The sequence below is a fragment of the Aulostomus chinensis genome, chromosome 12, assembly GCF_037954235.1.
Source record: "Aulostomus chinensis isolate RoL2024-O1b breed Wild chromosome 12, RoL_Achi_v1.0, whole genome shotgun sequence".
NCBI classification, from domain to species: Eukaryota; Metazoa; Chordata; class Actinopteri; order Syngnathiformes; family Aulostomidae; genus Aulostomus; species Aulostomus chinensis.
In genome coordinates, this window is record NC_141331.1 from 21,067,885 (window position 1) to 21,091,211 (window position 23,327).

The 23,327-nt window shown below is 40.9% G+C and overlaps 2 protein-coding genes across 7 annotated transcripts in view; one reads left to right on the top strand and one right to left on the bottom strand.

Annotated features, from left to right (window-relative positions):
- gdap2 (ganglioside induced differentiation associated protein 2) overlaps positions 1 to 5,950 on the bottom strand; it is a 44,018-nt gene extending 38,068 nt beyond the window's left edge. The window contains exons 1-2 of one of the 2 annotated variants that reach the window (XM_086220782.1): positions 5,709 to 5,950; positions 4,838 to 5,062 (exon numbers count right to left, since the gene is read on the bottom strand). In XM_086220782.1, the coding sequence (XP_086076908.1) occupies positions 4,838 to 5,031 (194 nt within the window). In that variant the 5' untranslated portion in view covers positions 5,032 to 5,062; positions 5,709 to 5,950. Of the gene's footprint in view, positions 1 to 4,837; positions 5,063 to 5,704 lie in introns of both variants that reach the window. The other variant, XM_086220783.1, reaches the window with a different exon arrangement.
- Positions 5,951 to 7,016: 1,066 nt separating this feature from the next.
- The window catches only part of wdr3 (WD repeat domain 3), a 40,764-nt gene continuing 24,453 nt past the window's right edge, over positions 7,017 to 23,327 (top strand). The window contains exons 1-8 of one of the 5 annotated variants that reach the window (XM_086221329.1): positions 7,017 to 7,230; positions 8,100 to 8,302; positions 8,383 to 8,592; positions 9,919 to 10,037; positions 11,682 to 11,760; positions 13,493 to 13,588; positions 14,154 to 14,258; positions 14,422 to 14,523. In XM_086221329.1, coding sequence (XP_086077455.1) covers positions 8,129 to 8,302; positions 8,383 to 8,592; positions 9,919 to 10,037; positions 11,682 to 11,760; positions 13,493 to 13,588; positions 14,154 to 14,258; positions 14,422 to 14,523 — 885 coding nt within the window. In that variant the 5' untranslated portion in view covers positions 7,017 to 7,230; positions 8,100 to 8,128. Of the gene's footprint in view, positions 7,231 to 7,280; positions 7,397 to 7,560; positions 7,652 to 8,096; positions 8,303 to 8,382; positions 8,593 to 9,918; positions 10,038 to 11,681; positions 11,761 to 13,492; positions 13,589 to 14,153; positions 14,259 to 14,421; positions 14,524 to 23,327 lie in introns of those variants that run through there. The other 4 variants (XM_086221330.1, XM_086221331.1, XM_086221333.1 and 1 more) reach the window with 4 other exon arrangements.

The window sequence follows — 23,327 nt, forward strand, 5'->3', positions numbered from 1 at the left end:
TCTCCTTATTAGAGAGAAAATTAATCTCCTCCTGCCATCAGCTGATAACACAGCAACTATAACCTCAGAAGCCTTAGAGCTGTAGGACCAGACATACACTTTGATAGTTTTTCTCCCATTAGCCTTCATGAGCTTACTACAGTCATTTCACCCTCTAAACTGTCCACTTGTTTTCTAGACCCCATCCCAACTAAGCTGCTCAAAGTCTCTCTACCCCTTGTTCGCACCTCTCTCTTGGACATGATCAATGTGTCACTCTTATCTGGTTATGTCCCACAGTCCTTTAAAGTAGCAGTAATTAAACCACTTCTCAAAAAAACAAACCTGGATCCAAAAGTTTCGGCCAACCACAGACCAATATCAAATCTTCCTTTTCTCTCCAAAATTCTGGAGAAAGCAGTTTCCAAACTACTCTGTGACTTTCTCCACAGCAACAGCCTATTAGAGGATTTCAAGTCAGGTTTCAGGGTTCATCATAACACAGAAACAGAACTAGTCAAAGATTCCAATGAACCTCCTACTGGCATCAGATGAGGGACTCAACTCTGTGCTGGTATTATTAGATCTCAGTGCAGCATTTGATACCATTGACCACCATATCCTTCTACAGAGACTGGAACATGTCATTGGCATAAAAGGAACTGCACTAAATTGGTTTAGGTCAAATGAACTTGGCCGATCTCAGTTCGTACTGACTAATGATAACCCCTCTGAAACCACTACTGTCCGTTATGGTGTTCCACAAAGCTCTGTGCTTGGACCAGTCCTCTTCACCCTATACCTGTTTCCTCTAGATCACACTAATAGGAAACACTCAATTAATTTTCACTGTTATGCAGATGATACACAGCTGTACTTATCAATGCATCCACATGAAACAAATCAGCTGACTAAACTGGAGGCCTGTCTAAAGGACATAAAAACATGGATGACCCATAATTTCCTTTTATTAAACTCTGACAAAACTGAAGGCATTGTCCTGGGCCCAAAACACCATGGAGACACCCTATCTAATGAGATAGGTACCCTGGATGGCATTACCTTGGCCCCCAGCACCACTGTATGGAACCTAGGAGTTCTCTTCGATCAGGATCTGTCCTTTAACTCCCACATTAAGAACATTTCTAGGACTGCTTTCTTTTATTTACGTAACATCGCTAAGATCAGACACATCCTGTCGCAAAAAGATGCAGAAAAACTAGTCCATGCCTTTGTCACTTTCAGGCTGGATTCCTGCAATTCCCTCCTATCAGGCTTCATCAGTAAGTCCCTAAAGACTCTCCAGCTGGTCCAAAACGCTGCTGCCCACATGTCTCTCCTGTACTGGTTCCCCTGCATTGGCTCCCTGTCAAATTCAGAATAGAGTTCAAAATTCTCCATCAAACATGCAAAGTCCTCAACAGTCTGGCACATTCATATTTGACAGAGCTCATAGTCCCTTATTACCCAGCTATCTAGAACCCTTCGCTCCCAGGATGCAGGGTTACTTGTGGTTCCTAGAGTTTCTAAAAGTAGAATGGGAGTCAGAGCCTTCAGTTATCAGGCTCCCCTCCTGTGGAACTGTCTCCCAGTTTCGGTCTGGGATGCAGACACCCTCTCTACCTTTAAGAGCAGACTTAAGACCTTCCTTTTTGATAAGGTTTAGTTAGGGCTGCTTCGACTGGCCCTTAGATATGCTGCTATAGGCTTAGACTGCTGGAGGATCTCCCATGGTGCACTGGGCTTCCCTCTCTCCTCCTCTCTTTCCTCTCTGTCCTCCTATATGTGTCATATATAAATCATACTCATATGTGTTACTAACTCATCTTCTTTTCCTAAGCCTTTCAGGCTGCCCGCATCCCAGATACCGGGCACTGCTGGAGGAGGCTACAGACGTGAAGAGGCTCAAGCTGCCACCCGTATCACCACCTGCTCACGTCCCCGTCTGTCCATCAGTCTCTTCCCTTTATTGTTCTCTTTATCTCTGTCCCACTCTTTCCTTCTGTATATGTGTCTTCCTCCATTATCTATCCCTGTCTCTGCCCCGCTCTTCTGCTCTCTTTCCTCCCAAATGGTCAAAGCAGAAGGCCGTCCCCATTGAGCCTGGGTCTGCTCGACATTCCTGTCTGTTAAAAGGAAGGTTTTCGTCGCCACTGTTGACTGATGTGCTTGCTCATAGAGAATTGTTGGGTGTAAATTCATTGAAGGACTGTGGTACTAGACCTGCTCTACCTGTAAAGTGTCATGAGATAACTTTTGTTGTGATTTGGTGCTATACAAATAAAATTGACTTGACTTGACTTGGTATAACAATATTTCAGACAGATGTACAAAAAAAATTTGTTTGTCAGTTATAAAAGCTATAATTACTGGAGGCAACTCGAAAACTACAGCCCCTGACAAATAAGACTCCAGACTGTCATATGTTTCTCCACAAAAAGATTTAGGATCTGGACTGATTGACTGGTTCCGTTTACATCATGTGTTCGAAGGACAAGCAGCACAAGTAGTCAAAGTGCAAAATCAACATCTGAACAGCCCTCTTCAGATGCTGACACTATTGTCTCACACCTCGAGCCTTAGACTGTCAAACACTGGAATGCTTTATAAAATCACATGAGGAGAGAAGCATCGCAATTTTTTTTCACTTCATGCACCTAAGAAAGAATCTCTTTGTAAAAGGGGCAAGTATTCCATAACATGTTAAAAAAATATGATGTTTTCTTGTTTTTTTTCTTTATTGTGAAATTTTACCTGTCTGTTTCTTTGAACCTTTCTTTCATAACCACTTAAATAAGGGGGTAGCACGGTGGCATTGAACAGATCTCTCAACCAGTCATACTGAGCACTCTTGTCTGGGAAGTATTTTTGAAAGAATATTTTCAGAGAAGAGATGTGCTCTTTAAGACACGGAATCACTGTGGTGACGCAAGAATCACTCGTGTCAGCAAATTCACTCAGATTCTCAAAAAAATCAGTGTTTCCTTGATCCAGCCGCCTGCCCCACATCTCCAGCTTTCGAGTGAATGTGCTGATCTTGTCTGCCAGGTGAGGGAGGTGCATATCCCTCCCTTGAAGCTGAAGATTTAATTCATTCAGCTTTCCAAAAAGATCACTGAGATACGCCAGCTTCATCAGAAATTTTTCATCATTAAACTTGCTGGCAACATCATGCATATCCTCCTCCTCCAAAAACACCCAAATTTCCTCTCTGAGCTCAAAGACTCCTGACAACACTTTTCCTCTGGAGAGCCACCTGGCCTCACTGTGGAACAACACAGCTGAGTGTGTCGCTCCCATCTCTTCACAAAGTGTGGAGAACAGCCGCGCTTTCAGGGGTCTTGTTTTGATGAAATTGACCACTCCAATAACATCAGTCAGTACATCGTTTAATTCAGGGCTCAGCTGCTTTGATGCGAGCACTTCTCTGTTAATGACACAGTGCGTCCATTGTGCATTTGGCGAGACCCGCTTGATTAGCGCCTGCGATCCCTGCTTTTTCCCTGCCATGGTTTGTGCACCATCCGTGCAAACACCAACACAGTTCTCCCATTTCAGCCCATGTTCTGTCAGGTAACTGTCAAGGAGCTTAAAGAGCTCATCAGCTGTCGCTCTGCTTCTTATGTACTTGCAAAACAGCAAATCTTCATACAGTGACTCAGATGTAACATAAGCAATTAACAAGCAGTCTTTATTGCTGTCAGTCGTGTCATCCACTTGTAATGCGAAGCGTTTGTCTTTAAGTTTTTCAGTGAGTTGTTCTTCAAGATCATCTGAAATGTCACCAGTACGTCTTGCAACTGTGTCATTGGACAAAGGGACAGCCTTTAATTTTTTCAGCGCTTGTCTCATCAAGCATAGTTGACACCATATCTCGAGCTGTAGGCAGTATCAGCTCCTCTGCGATTGTGTGTGGTTTCTTGCACGGTGCAATTCTGTATGCCACTTTGTATGATGCTAATAGTGCGTTGTTGTTGATGGATGCAGCTTTTACAAACCGATGTTCCTGCTGACGATATTCAATGAGTTTTCTCTTAAAGAAGTCGAGTGGTTTATTTACGTTACTGGGGTGTAATGTCTCCATGTGTCTCTTTAATTTGTTGGGTCTCATACTGTCAGCTGCCAGAGTTTTCAGACAACAAAGACACATGGGTCTCTCTTCATATCCGATCACATTCACTGTGAAGCCAAGAGCAAGATAGGCTTCCTCATATTTTCTTGACTTGGCTTTTTGTTGATTAAGCCTACCGTCAACCGAGCACGTCGTATTGCTGGTCTCAGAAACATCATTTGTTTTTCGTTTCATCCCTGTCAAATATCTCTCCATTTTAAAAATAGACCTGACAACAGTTGCTATGAAAGAGGTTTAAAGCGCGCTTTGGTTCCGCCGCGAAAAAAATTCCGATATCCAAACATTATTTCCGGTTCAAGTTATTAGAGAGTGTGACTGGCTTGCTCACACATTAAATTCTTTCAATAAAGATGACAGTTTCAGCTGACAAAGAATAAGAATTTCTTGGGTTTGATTCTGATTATATGTCAGCTAGTACTTCTTAATAACAGTATAGATGCAAAAATCCAATACAGCCATGGTGAAATACTTACTTATGATTTAATCAGAAGGATTGCTCTAACTGAATTATTATAGGACTTTATTGGTAAAGTCATCAATTTGGATAAACAAATTGTCCAAATGATTTGGTTATTTGGTTGGCTGATCTAACTTCATTTGTGTTATCACATGATTCTCTAAATGAGCAAAAATCCCCACAACCACAGACCAACACTGCCATTTTTGGCTTCTGCCAGGAAAAAAAGTCACTATCAGCAACTGTGTCACAACATGGAAGTGACTCACAAGAGGTGGATTTTGCTGTTGATATCCGGTCTGAAGGGGAAGGGTGAAGGGAAGGCCTGCTGGGTGAGGAGGTTGTTGCTCTGGTCCTGCAGAATCTCCTCTTTATCCTCCCCCAGCTGCTGCTGCCATGTAGGAAGAGTGTGGATGTCCACGAACTGGGAGCGAGCACCCAGAGGATCCATCCCCTCTGGCATCACAGGTGCAAGGCAGAGTTCCTAGCAAAAGCTAGCAGAGAAGACAGAGGAACTTAATCATGTAGCAGGAACAGCTGGAATTTATCTGGCATGTTTTTATTGTTTTTTTTAAATTATATTTACATGATTAGTTGATTAATCAGTTTTATTAATAAAGAGCATTTTGATTCTAGGGATGTCTTTTAGACATGTATTATTATTATTATTATTATTATTATCATTTTGGCTGGATTTCACTGTTGTTGCCTTGGGGGTTTCGACAAAACTAGTGCTTATAATTCAAATGAAAGAAAATAAATCATTATGAATTCTGATATCTTAAAATTAAATTAATCTGGCTTCATTGAATCAAGACGTTTTCATCCCGTCAACTGTGTCTTCAATTCTTTTCACATCGTGCACCTACGTTTGGTAGTTGAACTTATAAATAAATAAAGAGTATAATTTCTCAACTGAGTGCCAGCTAAACGGGAACATGGATCCGAAATACCTGCAAACCATTAAATTCATCTTGAGTTTACAGTTAAACGAAGTTTAAGATGACGCGACTAAGTCTTTAGTAACTTCACAAAACATTCAATTACGCTCCCTACTTTTTGGGATATTTTGCGTTTATTCTTCATGTATTTTAAGTTATTTGGAGACTGCAATTAGCATTTTAACAGCAACTTACCCACCTAATGAGCTGAAGAAGTAACTTAACCCTAGGCAGAGGTGATGTCCACGTAAAAATAAAAAAAACAATAAATGTATCCACGGAAATCTATAAACTCAAGAGTTATTGTCGTTTTTTCGTGTTTCCATCACAGCAAGCAAATTAATCACAAATCTTGTTGAAAAATTATGTTTAAATGGCTAATTAAGCAGATTTACACATGTAGCTGACATGCTAGGAGCTTATCGTAGGAGGAACGTCAGACTCGCTGGAACTACTAAAACAACTTCCACTTTGGACTTTCACATTAAAATTATAACCGAGGCTAAACAAAAATGCCTCCTTTCAAAAAAAGTCCTGTTTTTTCTTCTTCTTTTTTTTTTTGGGGGGGGGGGGGCAGCATACAGTGAGTTTTTCCAGTTCTGCCCATGTAACTTTCCAATATTTTGATCAAATGTTGATAATGTTAGATTTCTGTGTTAGATTTATCCATTCATCAATAGAAAAATTTACGCAGACCTCCAGAATGAGTACAACATTTGTGTACTTTGGGCTTTCGATGATATAAAAATACTGGTAATAATATGAATGGCTCACAGTAACTGAAAGGATGGAGGAGATCTACAATGTTATAAAAAATTCTTTCCATGTAACCATTTTTATTTATTGTTTCTTCCCTTGGATGCTTGTGTTTCACAGTGCAGAGTGATGCTATACAGTTTGGCACCAGCAAGATGTTTCCATTTGCATCAGAAAGAAGGACTTTTAGCTGTGCTCATTTGACATCTGACTTTCATATATGTAGAGTGGTTTTGTGACGTGTCCATATATTTACATGAGAATAATGTAGAAGCATATGTCAGCTTCCTGCACACATGCTCTTGATTGAATGGTTGAGTGCAGCAGAGGACATGTATTTTGCAGCTGTAAAGAAAGTTTTCAAAATTAAATATCCTGCTGCTATTCTTTCTCTGTGATATGTATAAAGTCATGCACTTGTATATAAATAAAAGTCTTTTATATTGATGGGTGGTTACGTCCATTTCCTTTTGGTTCCGTAAATATTTGACATTTTGTTTTCAAGTCAGCTGACTAACACTTCCGCAGTGTCACGGCTTTTGTCTGGAGGCAAAATAAGAGAGGTGCCACTCTGATTTACGATGGAATTGATTAAAAAAATGTAATTTCGACAAAAATTTCAAAATCATTAAGGACTCTGACTGAAGAAAAACCTGACACTAGTAAACTGTGTAACAGACCTGAAGCTTCTTGTAGCGTCCCTGTCCTTGCAGACCAAAGCAGTAGATTGAGAGCGATACCGTGCAAACCTCTTGAATTCTTGTTGCACACAGTTGTACCCAAACTCTACAGGCAAATATAGTTATAACTGAACATAGTAATTCTATAATAGTGATGCTTGTGATATCTGAAACGTTTGCATTGAACGATTTTTTTTCGGGATCTGTGATTGATTTCTGTGACCTGAAACACATCAGCCAACGTAACTACAGAAGGTTTACTTAGCTCGTGGCTGCATCTCAGGGGTAAGATCAGAAACTACATTACCGACTAAACGCGTTGTAATACCGACCGGAAAAGTAGCTTGTTATAAATATGAAGAGCGATATCTATAAAATACATCTGGTTTTATGAGCTACACATACTGAGGCATCACCACGTGGGTTTACGAACACTTGAGCTCATGATGAGGTATACTCGATTTGCCATTCAGGGATCACTCCACGGACGGGGTTAGTTACATTTGGAGTTGATTCACAGGTGAACTGACATGAACCCGCCCGCCCGGGCAAGTCAGTGCAACTAACCTCCCCATTAATGTTTATTATCTTGCGTTTAGTAGCTAAAATACGTAAAAAAAAAATAAGTTGTTGGGGTTTATTATTTAAGTATCAGCATTTTTTGGCACATTTGCCTTAAAATACAGTACACACTACTCTATAAAAGGTATAGGGAACACATAAAAATCACGCATCCCAGATGTCGATAATTGTGATACTCGAGTTGAAAAGATTTGACTTCATAAGAGAATTCGTTTAGAAGAAAATAACGCAAGAACGATCAGTGGAAACCGATAATTTACCCATTGTGTTCTGGATTCAGCATACTACGCAAAATCAGAGTGACTAAAATGAGACCACAGGCTGATCCAACTTCTCTGAATTTCCTCAAGACAACTCTACCGTCAGTCCACCTTGATTTAAATAGAGGGTTAGGGTTAGGGTTAACCCATAAAAACAGCCAATAAAAGTGTGTAGTTAAGTGAGCTTTCAGAATGTAAAAATTACCAAATCTCTGAAATGACAATACTGCTTACATTTACTCAACATTTAGCTTAGTTAGCTCGCTAAAGTTGTTGATTCTAACAAATTCTCTAAATGTTTTGGTCCAGCAGGAGTCACCTGACCGTTGAGACAGTAAGACATGGTGTTGACCAAGCAGTACCTACGATATGTTTCCAGTGCGGTGTTTGGAGTAATTGGCAGTCAGAAAGCCAACATCTCTTATGTGACCCTTCGTCAGGGAGAGAGGGGACGCTATGTTGCTGTGGCTGCATGCGAACATGTCTTCATTTGGGACGTCAGAAAAGCAGAGAAGGTGAGAAGCACCTAGTTGTTACAGGAGCAGACTATTACTCGTGCAACTAACCATAGCATTCCCTATTTCTCGTTGTCAAGGTGTTGATCCTGTTGGGTCAGAAGCATGAGGTGACCTTTCTGTGCCCTTCACCTGATGGCATCCATATTGCTGTGGGTTACGAAGATGGCGCAGTGCGGATCTTCAGCCTGCTGAATGGAGAGAGCAATGTGTCCTTCAACGGTCATAAGTCTGCTGTGACTGTGATATGCTATGACATGCTGGGGGCGAGGCTTGTCACTGGGTCCAAGGTAATTCAATTGAGGTTGATAAACATGAGGGTTTAAAACCTAACCTCCAGCTTAGTAGGTGTCGCATACACTCTTGCTGCACCAATCTGTTCTACTGGTTGCCAAGTTGACATGACTCCCCACATATGGTCAAAGTTTGATTAGAGGTAATAAGACTGACAGTCCATGGGGTCATTCTTGTGTCTGTCACACACTAACATTAACGACATGAATTTGTTAGAGGCTAAGATTGGTAACTTGTGCAATTGCTATTGTCAGTTAGCAAAGATTAGTTTACCTGTCCTGCAGAAAAGTGTCAACCTGGGCATAGCTTTTCAGAGACCACTGTACACATGCTTGCATGCTTCAATAGTTTTGAGAGCCAATTATCCACTAAATTCAACACAGCTCCTGAGCTCCTTAGGTCAGTGCCAACACAGTTAACAGACGATATAGACTTGTTTATGTAATTTGCTAAAAGAGCTTTAATGGTTTGTCTGCCAACTTGCTAGAGTGTGAACATTTTGGACCAGACAGAATCGTCATCTTCCATCGTCATCTTCCGCTTATTCCTTACTAGTAAGGGTCGCGGGGGGGGGTAGGGGTGGGGCTGGAGCCTATCCCAGCATCAACAGGCAAGAGGCGGGGTACACCCTGGACAGGTCATTTTGGACCAGACAGAATCTTTAATGTAATTATTTCACCTCTGTAATATGTTTTTTTCAGGTAAATTTAGATGTTAATTCTGTACCTTTCTAAAAAATTATGAGGCTGCATTAGCTTTTTAAAGTCATTTCTATTCTCAAAGTGTTGTCTATTTCGTCGTGAAGCTTTGTTTGGGTGTCTGAGACACCAGTGTCTGTGTTTGCTTGCAAAAAAAAATTGACTAAATCCATCCATCTTCCATTTTCTACCATTTATCCTGTAAAGGTTTGGGGGGGGGGGGGGGTACTGGAGCCTATCCCAGCTGCCTTCGGGTGAGAGGCAGGCGAGAGGCGGGGTACATCTTGGACGGGTTGCCAGTCCATCGCAGGGCCAACACATATAGACAGACAACCATTCACATTCACAGCCACACCTACGGTCAATTTAGAGTATCAATCAGCCTAGTCCCCACTTGCATGTCTTTGGACTGTGGGAGGAAGCTGGAGCACCTGGAGAGAACCCACGTAGGTACAGGCAGAACATGCAAACTCCACACAGAAAGAGCCCATGCTTGAGCAGGGGCTTGAACCCAGAACTTTCTTGCTGTGAGGCAACAGTGCTAACCACTGCACCACCTTGCCGCCCGCTCTAAATCCAGGGTTAATTAAATCAACGTCTAACCTGGCTGGTATTCCCCCTCAGGACACAGATGTTATCGTGTGGGATGTCATCAATGAGTGTGGTCTATATAGACTGAGAGGCCATAAAGATGTTATCACCCAGACCTTGTTCCTCAAAGACAAGAACCTTCTGGTCACCAGGTAAGGCACCTTTCACCTGATGGGTTGGAGTTCAGTCCTTTGCCAAGGCATATGTAAAGAAATACTGTTTTGGAATCTTCCCCAGAATGTATAATATTGTTCTTCCTTGGTCCATGCTACATCCTTCCAACAAATTAAACAAAAAAAACCACAAGTCGTTTGTGTAATGCTGTAGAAACAACCATCACCAAAAATACAACCTTGGGGCCCTACCTTTTGCATGGCGCAAGATGGTGCTCAGTTGATTGTAATTTTCATTGCTAGTTTAAAGCTGGCACAAATTATATTTTCAGACCATGTGCCCTTACCATTTAGCAAATGAACTTGCTCTGCACCTGTCTGGCACAATCACGGCATATTGCTATTTTGGGAAACGACAAAATTTGTGCCGTACACCTAGTAGAGCCTGGTCTTTGATCAAGGATGTGTGACGAGCTATTTAAATGGTCCATCAATTAGATGAGTGGGTGCACAACATTTAAGTGTGGATCTGTTCATGCATGAAAATGTGGAAACATTGGCTGGCACCTCGTCCTCGACCTAATTCACCACTGATGGCTTGGGTGGATTCCTGCTACTCCTTTATTTGACACACTCTTGTGCCTTCACATGCTACATGTGGAGGTCAGTTTCTTCAGAAGATGAAATATGTCCACCATTGAAATCACAATACACAAAGTCATGGCGCAACGTGGGATTTAAAGGGAATACCACCTGGCACTCTGATTGTTGATGTAAGGCCCTTAACAATACCTATAAATAATGAGTAGTTTGTGGTCTGATTACACACTCTCTAAATACCAAAATGAGGGTGAACATGCCCTGAATGTACAGTGCACACATAGCACCAACCACATGAGGGCATAAAATGAATTTCAAATGATGAAACACTGTTACAGTTTATTTGACCAAACTGAATGAAATCTTTACGTTTAAAAAAGAGAGAGAAAGAATTCTTGCATTTTGTGTCTTTCAAAAAGTAGCCCATATTAATTGATATTCAATATTAATTGTATAAAAACAGTTGATGCTACTTGTTAAACAGGCATACATTTTAAAAAGAGAAGAGATTCATTTGGTAGAAGGAAATGAGGAAATGGGAATGAGAGGTTTCCGCCCAATCGGTCTTTTTGACCTTGTTTAATTTGGCAAATTTAGCGTGTGTACTCTCAGTTCCATTTCAACATCTTATCACCTGCCCTATCTCATTACACAACCAATAATCAGGATTTCATTACATGTAATATATCGTAGTCACATTAATTCATACCACCTTTGCTACATCTAGATACATTTTCCTGACCTGCATTCCTCACATTATTCTTGAATATGATTTGATGCTTGACAGGTTTTTGTATTATTGCCAGTTAAGTTCATGATTATTAAAATTATGACTAGAAGTTCATCATGTTATTATTCTTATTATTCTGTTATAAACTATTTGATTCTTTTTATTATGCTATTATTATTATTATTGTATTGTTGAATTTTGTAAATCCGTAAACAACTCTGTTAATTGTATTTTTATTATGGGTGTTAAGGCTGTTATATTTTTTTTTAGATTTTTTTAATACATTTAAAATAATCATCAAAAGATTGTCACAGTCATTAAAACAACCCTTTTTGTGCTTCTCTGCTGTGAAGCTCCAAGGACAGCTTTGTGAAGTGGTGGGACCTGGACACACAGCATTGCTTCAAGACCATGGTGGGCCACCGAAGTGAAGTGAGTATTATATTACTATTATTACTATTACTACTCTCATCATTAACTTTATCAAAAGCACAAATGAGGGATAATACCCTTCAGTGTATCCATAATCTGGAGTTGGTCCTGGAGAGAACCTGAACCATTTGAAGCAGCTCAAGCCCTTATTGTCCATTACATACATCCATCAAAAGGCATTATTGTGCTTATACCATGTTCACTTGCCAAATAAGAATAGATCAAGACCGTAATTTTTATTTTCATGAATTTCAATCAAAATCTACAGTTAGTAACAAGCTGTAACTTAGTCCTCCCATAATTTCATTTAATGAAAATGTTTTTCATTACTCGAGTAAATTGAACGGACAATAGATACGAACTGGCAATTGGACAGAAACCTTGTCCACCAAGTTCATAGAGCCATGTTTCAGCTAAGTAGCCAAGCCAGAAAGTTAACATTATTTTTCAAAGATTCAATATATGCAGTGTTAATCACGCTGTCCATCACTATTAGAGATAAGTGGTCAACCAACAGCCAATCAGACTTGAGTATGCAACTGGACAGTTGTATAAAACAATGTTAATGAGCTTAGTTAAACCAGTGATTTGTCTTAAAGCAACAGTCCCAGGCTCCAGAATGCATTGTAAACACATTCAGTGTTGACAGAGCTGCTTCTGCCTAAATGTTGCAAATTAACAAATAAAAGGGAAACTAGATGGCGTCACCTGCTGTTTTAGAACATGAACTACTCAGCAAAAATATGAGAAAATCCCCACACAATAATCAGGGAAATTTGTGGCAAAAGTAACATATCAATATATTGTACATATTTGTTTTATCTTTTATGACATATTTTGTGGTAGTTAAAACTCATGCTGAATTTGATTCTCATGTATGATGTATTAGAAATATGTTGTGTCAGAATCAGAATTCTTTATTCATCCCCAAGGGAAATTCTGTTATTAGATTATGTGAAAGACATGATTGACTGACATGACTGGCTTCATTTAGCTGATTAGAGGCTGATGGTTAGCTTACTCAGACTGCTGACTGGAATATAACGTCATCAGGAACACTTTGATCAAATAGTCCAGGAGGGTGGAAAATATAGAAAACCTTTAAATTAAGTGGGCTATAATAATTCAAAATACACTCATACATGTTTGATTATTATTGATCTTACTGTAGAGGATGTCTTTTTTGGTCTTGGATCTGCTCTTCCTTTGAATTTATGTGGCAATGGCTTGAGTGTTCTGCTACAAACAAATACTACTATAACACTTTGATCCCACCTGACCAAAGCCAACAGCCTTAAATGGTCATTAGTATACTATTAATATACTATAGCTTTTGACATATCTATATCCAGGGGTGCACATAAGCGGTCCGCATGCACGCATGCGTAAGGAACCTGGACAAATGCGCTCGGCTTCAAAGGCTTTTATATGCTTTTACGTACGAAACACGAAAATAATTACTTAGCGGGGCCTGTCTCTTTGACATTTTGAGAAGTGCTTTTCCCCGCGGTCGGTAGCAGTCGGTATGCAAAAGCGTATAAAAGCCTTTGAAGCCGAGCGCATTTGTCCAGGTTCCTTACGCATGCACGCATGCGGACCGCTTATGTGCACCCCTGTCTATATCTCTGTGCATGGTCATTTTTTCAGTTTGTTATAAAAAGAGGAATGAATGCAATTGCAGTACCGTGTGTGTGTGTGTGTGTGTGTGTGTGTGTGTCTGTGTCTGTGTTAGGTGTGGGGGATGGTGCTGCTGAATGAGGAAAACCGGCTGTTAACAGGCTCAGCAGACAGTGAACTTCGAGCCTGGGATATCAGCTACCTGCAGGAGGTTAGGAAGACTACAGCTACACACTTTGATTTCCTGATTATTTACTGGAGCTCAGATTTTATTTGAATTAAAAAAAAAAAAAAAACTTTGGATAGAACTTACATGACACAACAAACCAAATCAGTATCATGTTATTCAGAAATCTTGTCTTTCCAATAGCTATATATATTATAATATCTATGGTGTTAGTTAATCCAGTTGATGTTCATCATATTGGCCCTGCATTCTAATGAGAAGAATTGTGCAACCTATCATTTTTTGAGAAATATGACTTCTACTAATTTGTTTATGGTCAGGCTTGTTGTTGTATGCAGCTCTGCAGTCAAACCAGACACACCTGAAATTTTGAGTGCACCTGTAATTTTACCTTTACGCTACATGTGATGAAAATGTCCCATTGGCTGCCAAGGATAGTAAGCAACAGTTAGGAAGTAGAGCATCAAGGAAAGAAAGAAAGAAACAAATACAAATATAGACTCCTTCCTTTACAGTTTGATTATTATACTCAACAGGAAGTTTCATCAGTTGTTGTTGAACATTGTCCACCTACTTGTATCCTGCTCAGGAAAAAGCTGAGGGTGAGCCTAAGGTTAAGAAGGGGAAAACTCTGCTGGACGATGGCAATGATTGTGATGAGAATGAGGATGAGGTGAATGAAGGCCCTGAAGAGGTATGCGAGACATCATTAAAGCCATTTATCTTTCGTTGAAATGAGACCATACTGAAGAATAATGATATAAATGATATAAGCCTTAGGTTACGACAGATCTCGTTTGCTTTTTCTTGGGTTGTTATTATTTTCTTGGTCTTTACTTGCTTTCTCCTTCTCTCAGCGGATTCTGACTTGTAAAAAAGCGGGCTCCATCCTCAGAGAGGCCCAAGACAGAGTTGTGTCTCTGACAGTTGATAGGAAGGCGCAAGTCATTGCCTGCCATGTGAGTATTGAAGTGTCTTCACATTGCCTATATCTATTGTCTCTATATACACCTATAAACCTGATATCTATTCTTTCAAACACTCAGGAAAAATTCTCAATAAAATAGAGTAGGTAAACATAATGTGGAAAAGTGGAATTTAAAAAACAGGCAAGATTTTAGAGGAACATTTTCTGTGTGTGAGAGGATTTATTTGTAACATCGAACAAACACTTTTTTGTTGTGTGCTGTTAACAAAAAGTTACTTTTCGTTTTTCATCAAGGTTTGCTTGGCAATTTTAGACAAAAACGAGTGTGCCGAGCAAACATAATAGGGTCTTCGCCCAGAAGTACCTTCTGGCTCAGGCCCTAAAAATGTATGTGAAGACTGCCCAAAATCAGTAGCAGTACCCAAGCAGTGGCAGGGCGGTGATGCCAGCACACTCTGGATAAGAAATAAATAAGATCTAGAATGACTGAAAGTTGCTGAACTGATATAATTTACATACTGATAAATTGCTGGATTTGGGAAGAAGAAAAAAAAAGGCATATGATGATTTGGGCTATTTTGAAGGTTGATGACAATGCCTTTTTTATTTATTTTCATTTTTTTTCTTGGACTGAGTATTAAAAGACACTTTATTCTGTTTTGAAGAAGGAAAGCACAACTTTCTTACCCTACACCGAGTGTTTGTTTTTTTTCTTTTACATTGGGCAATGATCCCCATTAAGGCTGCAACTAACTCGATTAATCTGCGATTATTTTATCGATTAATCGGATTATTGCGCGTTTTTGCAATTACCTTTACAATTTAGCATGAAGTTGTTTTAGGCATGTTCTAACTAACAATAAAGACAACAAAAATAAAAAAAGGAAAACATTTATTTTTAATTTGAAAAAATACATTCTAGTCATTTCATGTTCTTGATTCTATAATCTGGCATGCAGCAAGTATAGATGTATAGATGACGTAGATTTCTTGGCTTTAAGGTGCATGCTAAAGCCTGGTTTCTATTACTGCTCAAAGCTCGGATCCGATCTAGACCAGCCTACTGTATCCTGTAATTACACATACACATACACGCACATAGTGTTTCCGCTCCAGACCGGATCAGCAACCTGCTAAGTGAATTGATCACGTCTTTTTCGTTCATGTTTCTATAGCACAAATAGAGCAATGAATAGACTGATGGGACCCTAATCCTGACCAGTACTGAATGGTAAAAAGAAACCAGGCTTTCCACTGTAGAAAGTACATTTTAAATGTTAAAAGCGAAGACAACTCAGTCTGCTACAGGCAAGCCCACAAGCTTGCCTGTAGCCTCTTCATCCAGCTCCGCTAAAACTCCTACGTGCTTTCTGCTCTATGTTAATTCATGACGGTCGTGTTCCCGTGCCAAACAAAGTCCTCCTTGCAAAGTTTACAAGTAATTTTTTTCTCTTCTTTAATGAGAGTGAAATACTCCTTTAGCTCTTTTCAGCCTATCGCCACATGCTGCTGCAGTAGACGCCGCCATTGTAGTTGTGATCTGTGGTCGCTAGTGCGCGCAACTCTTACTCGTCTCCCCCTTATATATTTGCGGCATTACATGTGAAAAACACTCGCGTTTCTTTGCCGATGAATTATCAATAATCAAATTCGTTTGGCAACGAATTTACTAATCAACTTCTAATCGATTTATCGATTCGTTGTTGCAGCCTATAGTCTCCATGCTGAATCAGTATGAAGGATAATGCTTGTATTTTCTTTAATGCTGATAGTGCAATATGTTATCTTCTGGTCATTATTAAGGTTCTTTGTTTGGCATACAAATATTTAAGTAATATTGGCGCAATGTTTGAAATTTAAAGGGCAAAATAGCATTTATGGTGTGTCCTTATGAGTGGAATTTGCTATGATAAGAGAGTGAGGAGAGGATCTGAAGTGGAGGTGATAGCATTTATTTGTTCTTGTTGTCGTGAGAGCGTAGATGGTAAAAAGACCACATAAGGAGTGAACAGGAGAGTTGTCCAGATTGCCTGGACCTCATTGGGAATTGTTGAATTCGTGATTTTTTTGTTGGCCTTCTGTTTTTTGTAACTTTTTTATGTTATTTACTTTTTTTTTTAGTATTTCTTTGTCTGTTTTGTTCTTGCCTCTCAGTGTGCTCTGTTGTTATATCTATATTGGGCTTATTGTTTAACTATGAATTACACAATGCAAAATGTCTGAGGTATTTAGGGTGAACATTCAGACCTGGAATTGTTGAGGATTGGGTACATTCATAAAAAACAAGCAGGTTATGAGTAGGATTAAACAGCCACATACAAAAATTGTTGTCCTACAAGAAACCCACCTGTTGAACTGGGGTGTGGCAGGGGTAGGAAGGAGATGTCAGGGACAGGTGATATCTGCCTCCTACACAACACACACAAGTGAGGTAATGATACTAATACATGAATCAGTTCCGCTACAGGTTCAGAGGGTGACTGAAGACCCAGCTGGTAGATGGATCATTGCACGGGGGAACTCTTCTTAATGAAAGAATGAATTTGATAAATATATATGGTCCTCATGATGACAATACTAAATTTTACAACGACTTGTTCCTAAATATTTCCAATCTCCCTGGGCATTATATTATAGCTGGTGATATAAACTGTTCTCTGGATCTGGTTAGAGACAGTTCGACAGGCATAGATAGTATGCATACAATTGTTGAAAAATTGATACAGCATGTCATAAAGAATTAAATCTACTGGATATCGGGAGGCACCTTAAATGTGATTCAACCCCATATTCATGCTACTCTGGAAAATATCAAACTTATTCCCGTATTGATTATTTCTTACTCTCTTCACAATTACTTTCTAAAATTGAGGACTGTAAATACCATAGTACAGTAATCTCTGACCATGGCGCAGTATCATTAACATATGTTGACGCAAGGCTACTGTATGATCCCACAAAATGGCGTTTTCAACGAAGACGGCTACAAGACCCGACATTTGTGGAATTCTTAGAGAAACAAATAGATTCATACTTTGCTACTAAAAGTCAGGTCAGCTTTATTTATATAGCGCCAAATCATAACAAAAGTTATCTCATGACACTTTACAGGTAGAGCTGGTCTTGTACCACACTACTTCAATGAATTTACACCCAACAATTCTCAATGACCAAGCACATCCTGCAACAGCAGCGGCGATGAAAACCTTCCTTTTAACAGGCAGGAACGTCGAGCAGATCCAGGCTCCAGTGTCCCCCAGCAGTCTAAGCCTATAGCAGCATAGCTATCAATGGTTCAGAGCTACCTGAACCAGTCCTAACTGAAGGCTCTGTCATAAAGGAAGGTCTTGAGCCTGGACTTAAACGTTGTTAGAATGTCTGCCTCTCTGACCCATGGAGAGAGCTGGTTCCATAGTAGAGGAGCCTGGTAACTAAAGGCTCTACCTACCAGTCTGTTTTTAGAGATACTGGGAATCACTAAAAGACCTGCATTCTGGGCGCGGAGTGCTCTGGTGGGACAGTAGGGACTAATGAGTTCTTTCAAATAGGATGGAGCTTTATCATTGAGAGCTTTATAAGTCAGCAGAAGGATGTTGAAGTCGATTCTAGATCCTACAGGAAGCCAGTGGAGAGAAGCTAAAGTTGGAGAGATGTGTTCTCTCTTCTTAACTCCCGTCAAAACCCTCGCTGCAGCGTTCTGGACCAGCTGGAGACTCTTTAGAGAGTATTAAGGACATCCTGACAGGAGGGAGTTGCAGTAGTCCAGCCTAGAAGTGATAAATGCATGCACCAGTTTCTCAGCATCACTCTGGGAAAGGATATTCCTAATCTTAGCGAAACTTCACAGATGGAAGAAGGCGGTCCTCGTCACATGCTTTGTGTGGGAGCTGAAGGAAAGGTCCTGGTCAAAAATGACTCCAACGTTCCTTGCAGTTGTACTCGGGGTCAGGGTGATGCCATCTAGAGTAGTGATCCAATTAGAGAGTGTGTCCCTGAGGTGTTTAGGTCCAAACACGATGACCTCAGTTTTATCTGAATTTAGCATTAAGAAATTAGAAGACATCCAGGATTTAATGTCTTTTAGGCAGTCTTGCAGATAAGTAAACTGGCTTGTGTCGTCTGGCTCCATCGACAAGTAAAGTTGCAAGTCTTCTGCAAAACAGTGGAAGTTGATTGAGTGCTTCCGTATTATGTCACCTAATGGGAGCATGTAAAGAGTGAAGAGAATCGGTCCTGAAACTGAACCCTGTGGTACACCACATGTAACTCTGCTGTACTCTGAATAGTCATTATTAACATTAACAAACTGAAACCTGTCAGATAAGTATGACTTAAACCATTTAAGGGCAGGTCCTTTAATCCCAATTTCATGGTCTAGTCTCTGAAGTAGGATGCTGTGGTCAATGGTGTCAAATGCAGCACTGAGGTCCAAAAGGACAAGTACAGAGAAAAGACCTCTGTCTGAAGCTATAAGAAGATCATTAGAGACTCTGACCAGTGCTGTTTCAGTGCTATGGTGTTCCCTGAATCCAGACTGGAAGGCTTCAAAAGCTCGTTGCTGTGCAGATGTTCATGTAGCTGCTCCAGGACAACCTTCTCAAGGATCTTGGAGATGTAGGGGAGGTTGGATATCGGCCTATAGTTGGCTAACACATCTGAGTCAAGAGAAGGTTTTTTTAAGGCAAGGGTTGATGACAGCCACCTTAAAGGCCTGTGGCACATAACCTGTGACGAAGGAAAGATTAATTTGATTTAATATGGACGTATTGACGAAGGGGAAGGCATCCTTAAGTAGGCTTGTCGGGATGGGATCCAGCAGACAAGTGGCTGACTTGGAGGAAGTGACTGCAGAAGTTTATTCTGACAGGTCGATGGGGGAGAAGCTGTCCCAGTATGCACCAAGTCTGGGAGGTGCTTCTATGGGGACTGTAGTCTGTCCTCCATTACTGGCAATCTTTGTTCCAATATTCACAATCTTTTCAGTCAAGAAAGATAGGAAGTTGTTACTGCTGAGAGTTGGGGGGATGCATGGCTCAACAGCACTATGGTTCTTGGTGAGCCTGCCCACGGTGTTGAAGAGGAACCTGGGGTTGTTCTTATTCTTTTCTATTAGGGACGAGTAGTAAGCGCTTCTAGCATTACGGAGTTCTTTTTTATATATTAATAAACTATCCTTCCAGGCTTGGCGGACTTCCTCATGCTGGCTGGAATGTGTCTTCCTTTCCAGTTGTCTGGTCTTCTGTTTTAAGGCACGCAGCTCTGGGCTGTACCAGGGAACTATTCGTTTTTGGTTGATAACCTCCTTTTACAGGGGAGCTACGGCATCAAGTGTCCCAAGGAGTGCTGGTGCAGTGCTGTCCACAAGATAGTCTACCTGCGGGGGGTGAAATCAGCATAACTGCCCATTATATTACTACAAGATGTGGCAGCAAGTTCTGCTGGAATAAGCTCCTTAAATCTAGAAACAGCAGTGTCAGATAGACATCTACTGAAGTGGGATTTTTTCCCAGGTAGGATATAATTTGTTAAGGTAAATTCAAATGTAATTAAGGAGTGATCAGACAAGACAGGGTTCTGAGGAAGAACTGTGATGAGGTCAGCTTCTGTTCCATAAGTGAGTACTAAATCAAGGATGTGATTAAAAGTGTGAGTGGGTTTGTTTACCCTCTGACAGAAGCCAACAGAATCAAGAAGCGACTTAAACGCAGTGGCCAGACAATCATCAGCGACGTCCACATGGATGTTAAAGTCACCCAGTATAATTACTTTGTCTGAATTCAATGCCAAGTTAGACAGAAAGTCAGGGAATTCTTCTAAGAACTCAGAATAAGGTGCTGGAGGATGATACACCACAGCAAGTAAGAGTGGTTTCTCTGCTTTCCAGTCTGGGTGAGAAAAGCTGACAGTAAGGCTCTCAAATGAATTATATGAACTATTAGGTCGAGGGTTAATCACCAAATTTGACTGATAAATTGCAGCTACTCCTCCTCCTCTGCCAGTGGTACGAGGTACATGGTAGTTAATGTAACCAGGAGGGGAAGATCCATTTAAACGAACATATTCATCTTGCTGCACCCAGGTTTCAGTTAAGTGCTAATACACCAATCTGATAATTTGTAATTAAATCGTTCACGAGGAGAGACTTGGATGGGAGAGATCGAATATTAAGCAAACCACATTTAATAGTTGTATTGGGTTGATTTGCTGGAGCAGTGGTTTTAATATTAACTAAGTTGCTATAAGTTACTCCTCCAGATTTGGGTGTAGGCTTATATAACCTCGGGGCAGACACAGTTTCTATAGGCTGGGTGGGTGACAACGCGAAGGAACCAGCAGAGGGGCGTGTTAAACTGCAGCTCTGCCTGTTGGTTTGAACTCTGGGTGCTTGTCAGGGATTTGTATGGCTAATAAATTGGCCTATGTTCCTAGATAGGAGAAATGCACCATCAAAAGTAGGATGGACGCCATCTCTCCGAATCAGACCAGGCTTTCCCCAGAAGAAAGCATTTGGGACGAAGTTTCCATCCACACCTCCATGTGCAGAGAACATCACTTCGGCTCTGGCATTTTTATCTGCAAGGATCTCAGACCATACTGTGTGGTAGAAAATGTCGGCTTCAGACATCTCGTCCAGACACTGGAACCACGGTATGTGCTACCGACACAGAAACAACTGAGTCAAGTCACAATCTCAAAGATGTACAGAGATGTTAAAAACAACTTCGCAACTGCAATGAAATCGGCAGAGCGAGTTGCCATCACTTGCGACAGCTGGACAAGCAGAGCTACGGATTCCTACTTGAAAATCACCTCTCATTACATTGACAGTAACTGGTCCCTCATGTCCCACGTTTTACAAACGCGGGCGTTTGAAGCTCACCACACCGCCAGTCATCTTGCTGAGCTGCTGACAGTTTGTGGAAGTCTAAGTTGCCCTTTTGTTCTGAATGACAGTCGGTCATATATTTAAATAAAAAGTGCATGATGTTGTATAACTATTGCTTAATGGTCAGTTCTCAATGTAAATATTAATATTTAATTATGCAGCAGGTTAGAGGGTTACTTTTACAATTGAATTTACAGCATTAGTCCTTTGAGAATCTCTTCCATTACTAAAGCAAAATTGGTATTGTAACTAAAATATTGTATCATATATTGTATTGTATCGGAAATTGTATTGACTTGGGACCGGGTGTATCAAAATCGTATCGTATCAGGAGGTCAGTGGTGATACCCACCTTCATTGAAGGTGCCTGATTGTTGAGGACTTTGTTTGTTAGAAGGAGAATTTTAAATTCTATTCTGAATTTGACAGGGAGCCAATGCAGAGAAGCCAGTACAGAAGAGACATGGTCCCTTCTACCAGTTCTAGTCAACACGCAGGCAGCAGTCCTTAAGGGACTTATTTGTGCAGCCTGATAGGAGGGAACTGCAGTGATCCAGCCTGGAAGTGACAAAAGCATGGACTAGTTTTTCTGCATCTTTATGAGACAGGATGTGCATGATCTTAACAATGTTACGTAAAATGAAAAAAAGCAGTCATCCAGTTTTATGAAACACAGGATGTGAAGTTGTTATCCAAAGTGCAGTGAACTCTGCATGGCAGGGGCCTCCTCCTCCCTGGGCCAAGCTTGCGCCTGACAGCATATCTGTATAGGACTTGATGATGATACTCGAAGCACGGATAAGACTCTGTGGGTGTTCAGATGAGGGATGACACCCTTCGGATTGTCAAGTGGGTGTCCTCCTTCTTGGGTGTTTCGCTGATTAACCCGCGACACCTCCAGAGGGTTCAGCAGTGAGTCCCAGCGTCCCAGCTTCACTCCCTAGATGCCACTGACTCACCTGAAGGCCCATGTGGAGTCCTTTCTCTTCATCCACAGCCACTGGCTCCCCTTTTCAGCAGCCCTGGAGAGGTCCTTGACTGCCGGTGAACCTTCCCTCGCACTCCCATCTCCCTGAGTAGCCTAGATGTTGAGGTGGCTATGAACCCCCTGCAACCTACTTCCACTGGGCAGACATTCACTTTCCAGCCTTGTTGTTGAGCATCTGCTGCAAATTCAGCATACCTCAGCTTCTTCCGCTCGTAGGCCTCCTTCACTGCACCCTCCTAGGGCACAGTGAGCTCGATGATGTAGACCAGCTTGAGCGAAGCCGACCACAAACAAGGCCTGGTCGCAGATTGGTTGGTACAGCTGTGTATCATCTGCATAACAGTGAAAATTAATCAAGTGTTTCCTGATAATGTAGCCTAGCGGAAGCAGGTATAGAGTGAAGAGGACTGGTCCAAGCACAGACCTCTGTGGAACACTGTAACTGTCTGCAGTGGTCTCATATGGATTATCATTTGCGAGTATGAACTGAGATTGACCTAGTAAATATAACCTAAACCAATTTAGTGAGGTTCCTTTAATGCCAGTGACATGTTGCAGTCTCTATAGAAGGATATGGTGGTCAATGGTGTCTAAAGCTGCACTAAGAACTAACAAGACCAGCACAGAGATGAGTCCCTCATCTGATGCCAGTATGAGGTCATTGGTAACTTTGACTAGTGCTGTTTCAGTTCATGTCATGTCCCATTGTTACAGAAGACACTCTTGTCAACCTTAGTTCCTCCCAAATTGATCATTTTATCAATAGTGCAGCAGGCACCTTAAGAACAACTTTGGACTCAATTGCTCCACTAAAAAAGAAATCTATAAATCCAAGAAAACAAGCATCTTGGTACAATTCAGAAACCAGACAGCTTAAACAAAAAACCCAGAAACTAGAAAGAATATGGTACTCCTCCAAACTGGAGGACTCACATACAGTCTGGCAAGACAGCCTTAAAAG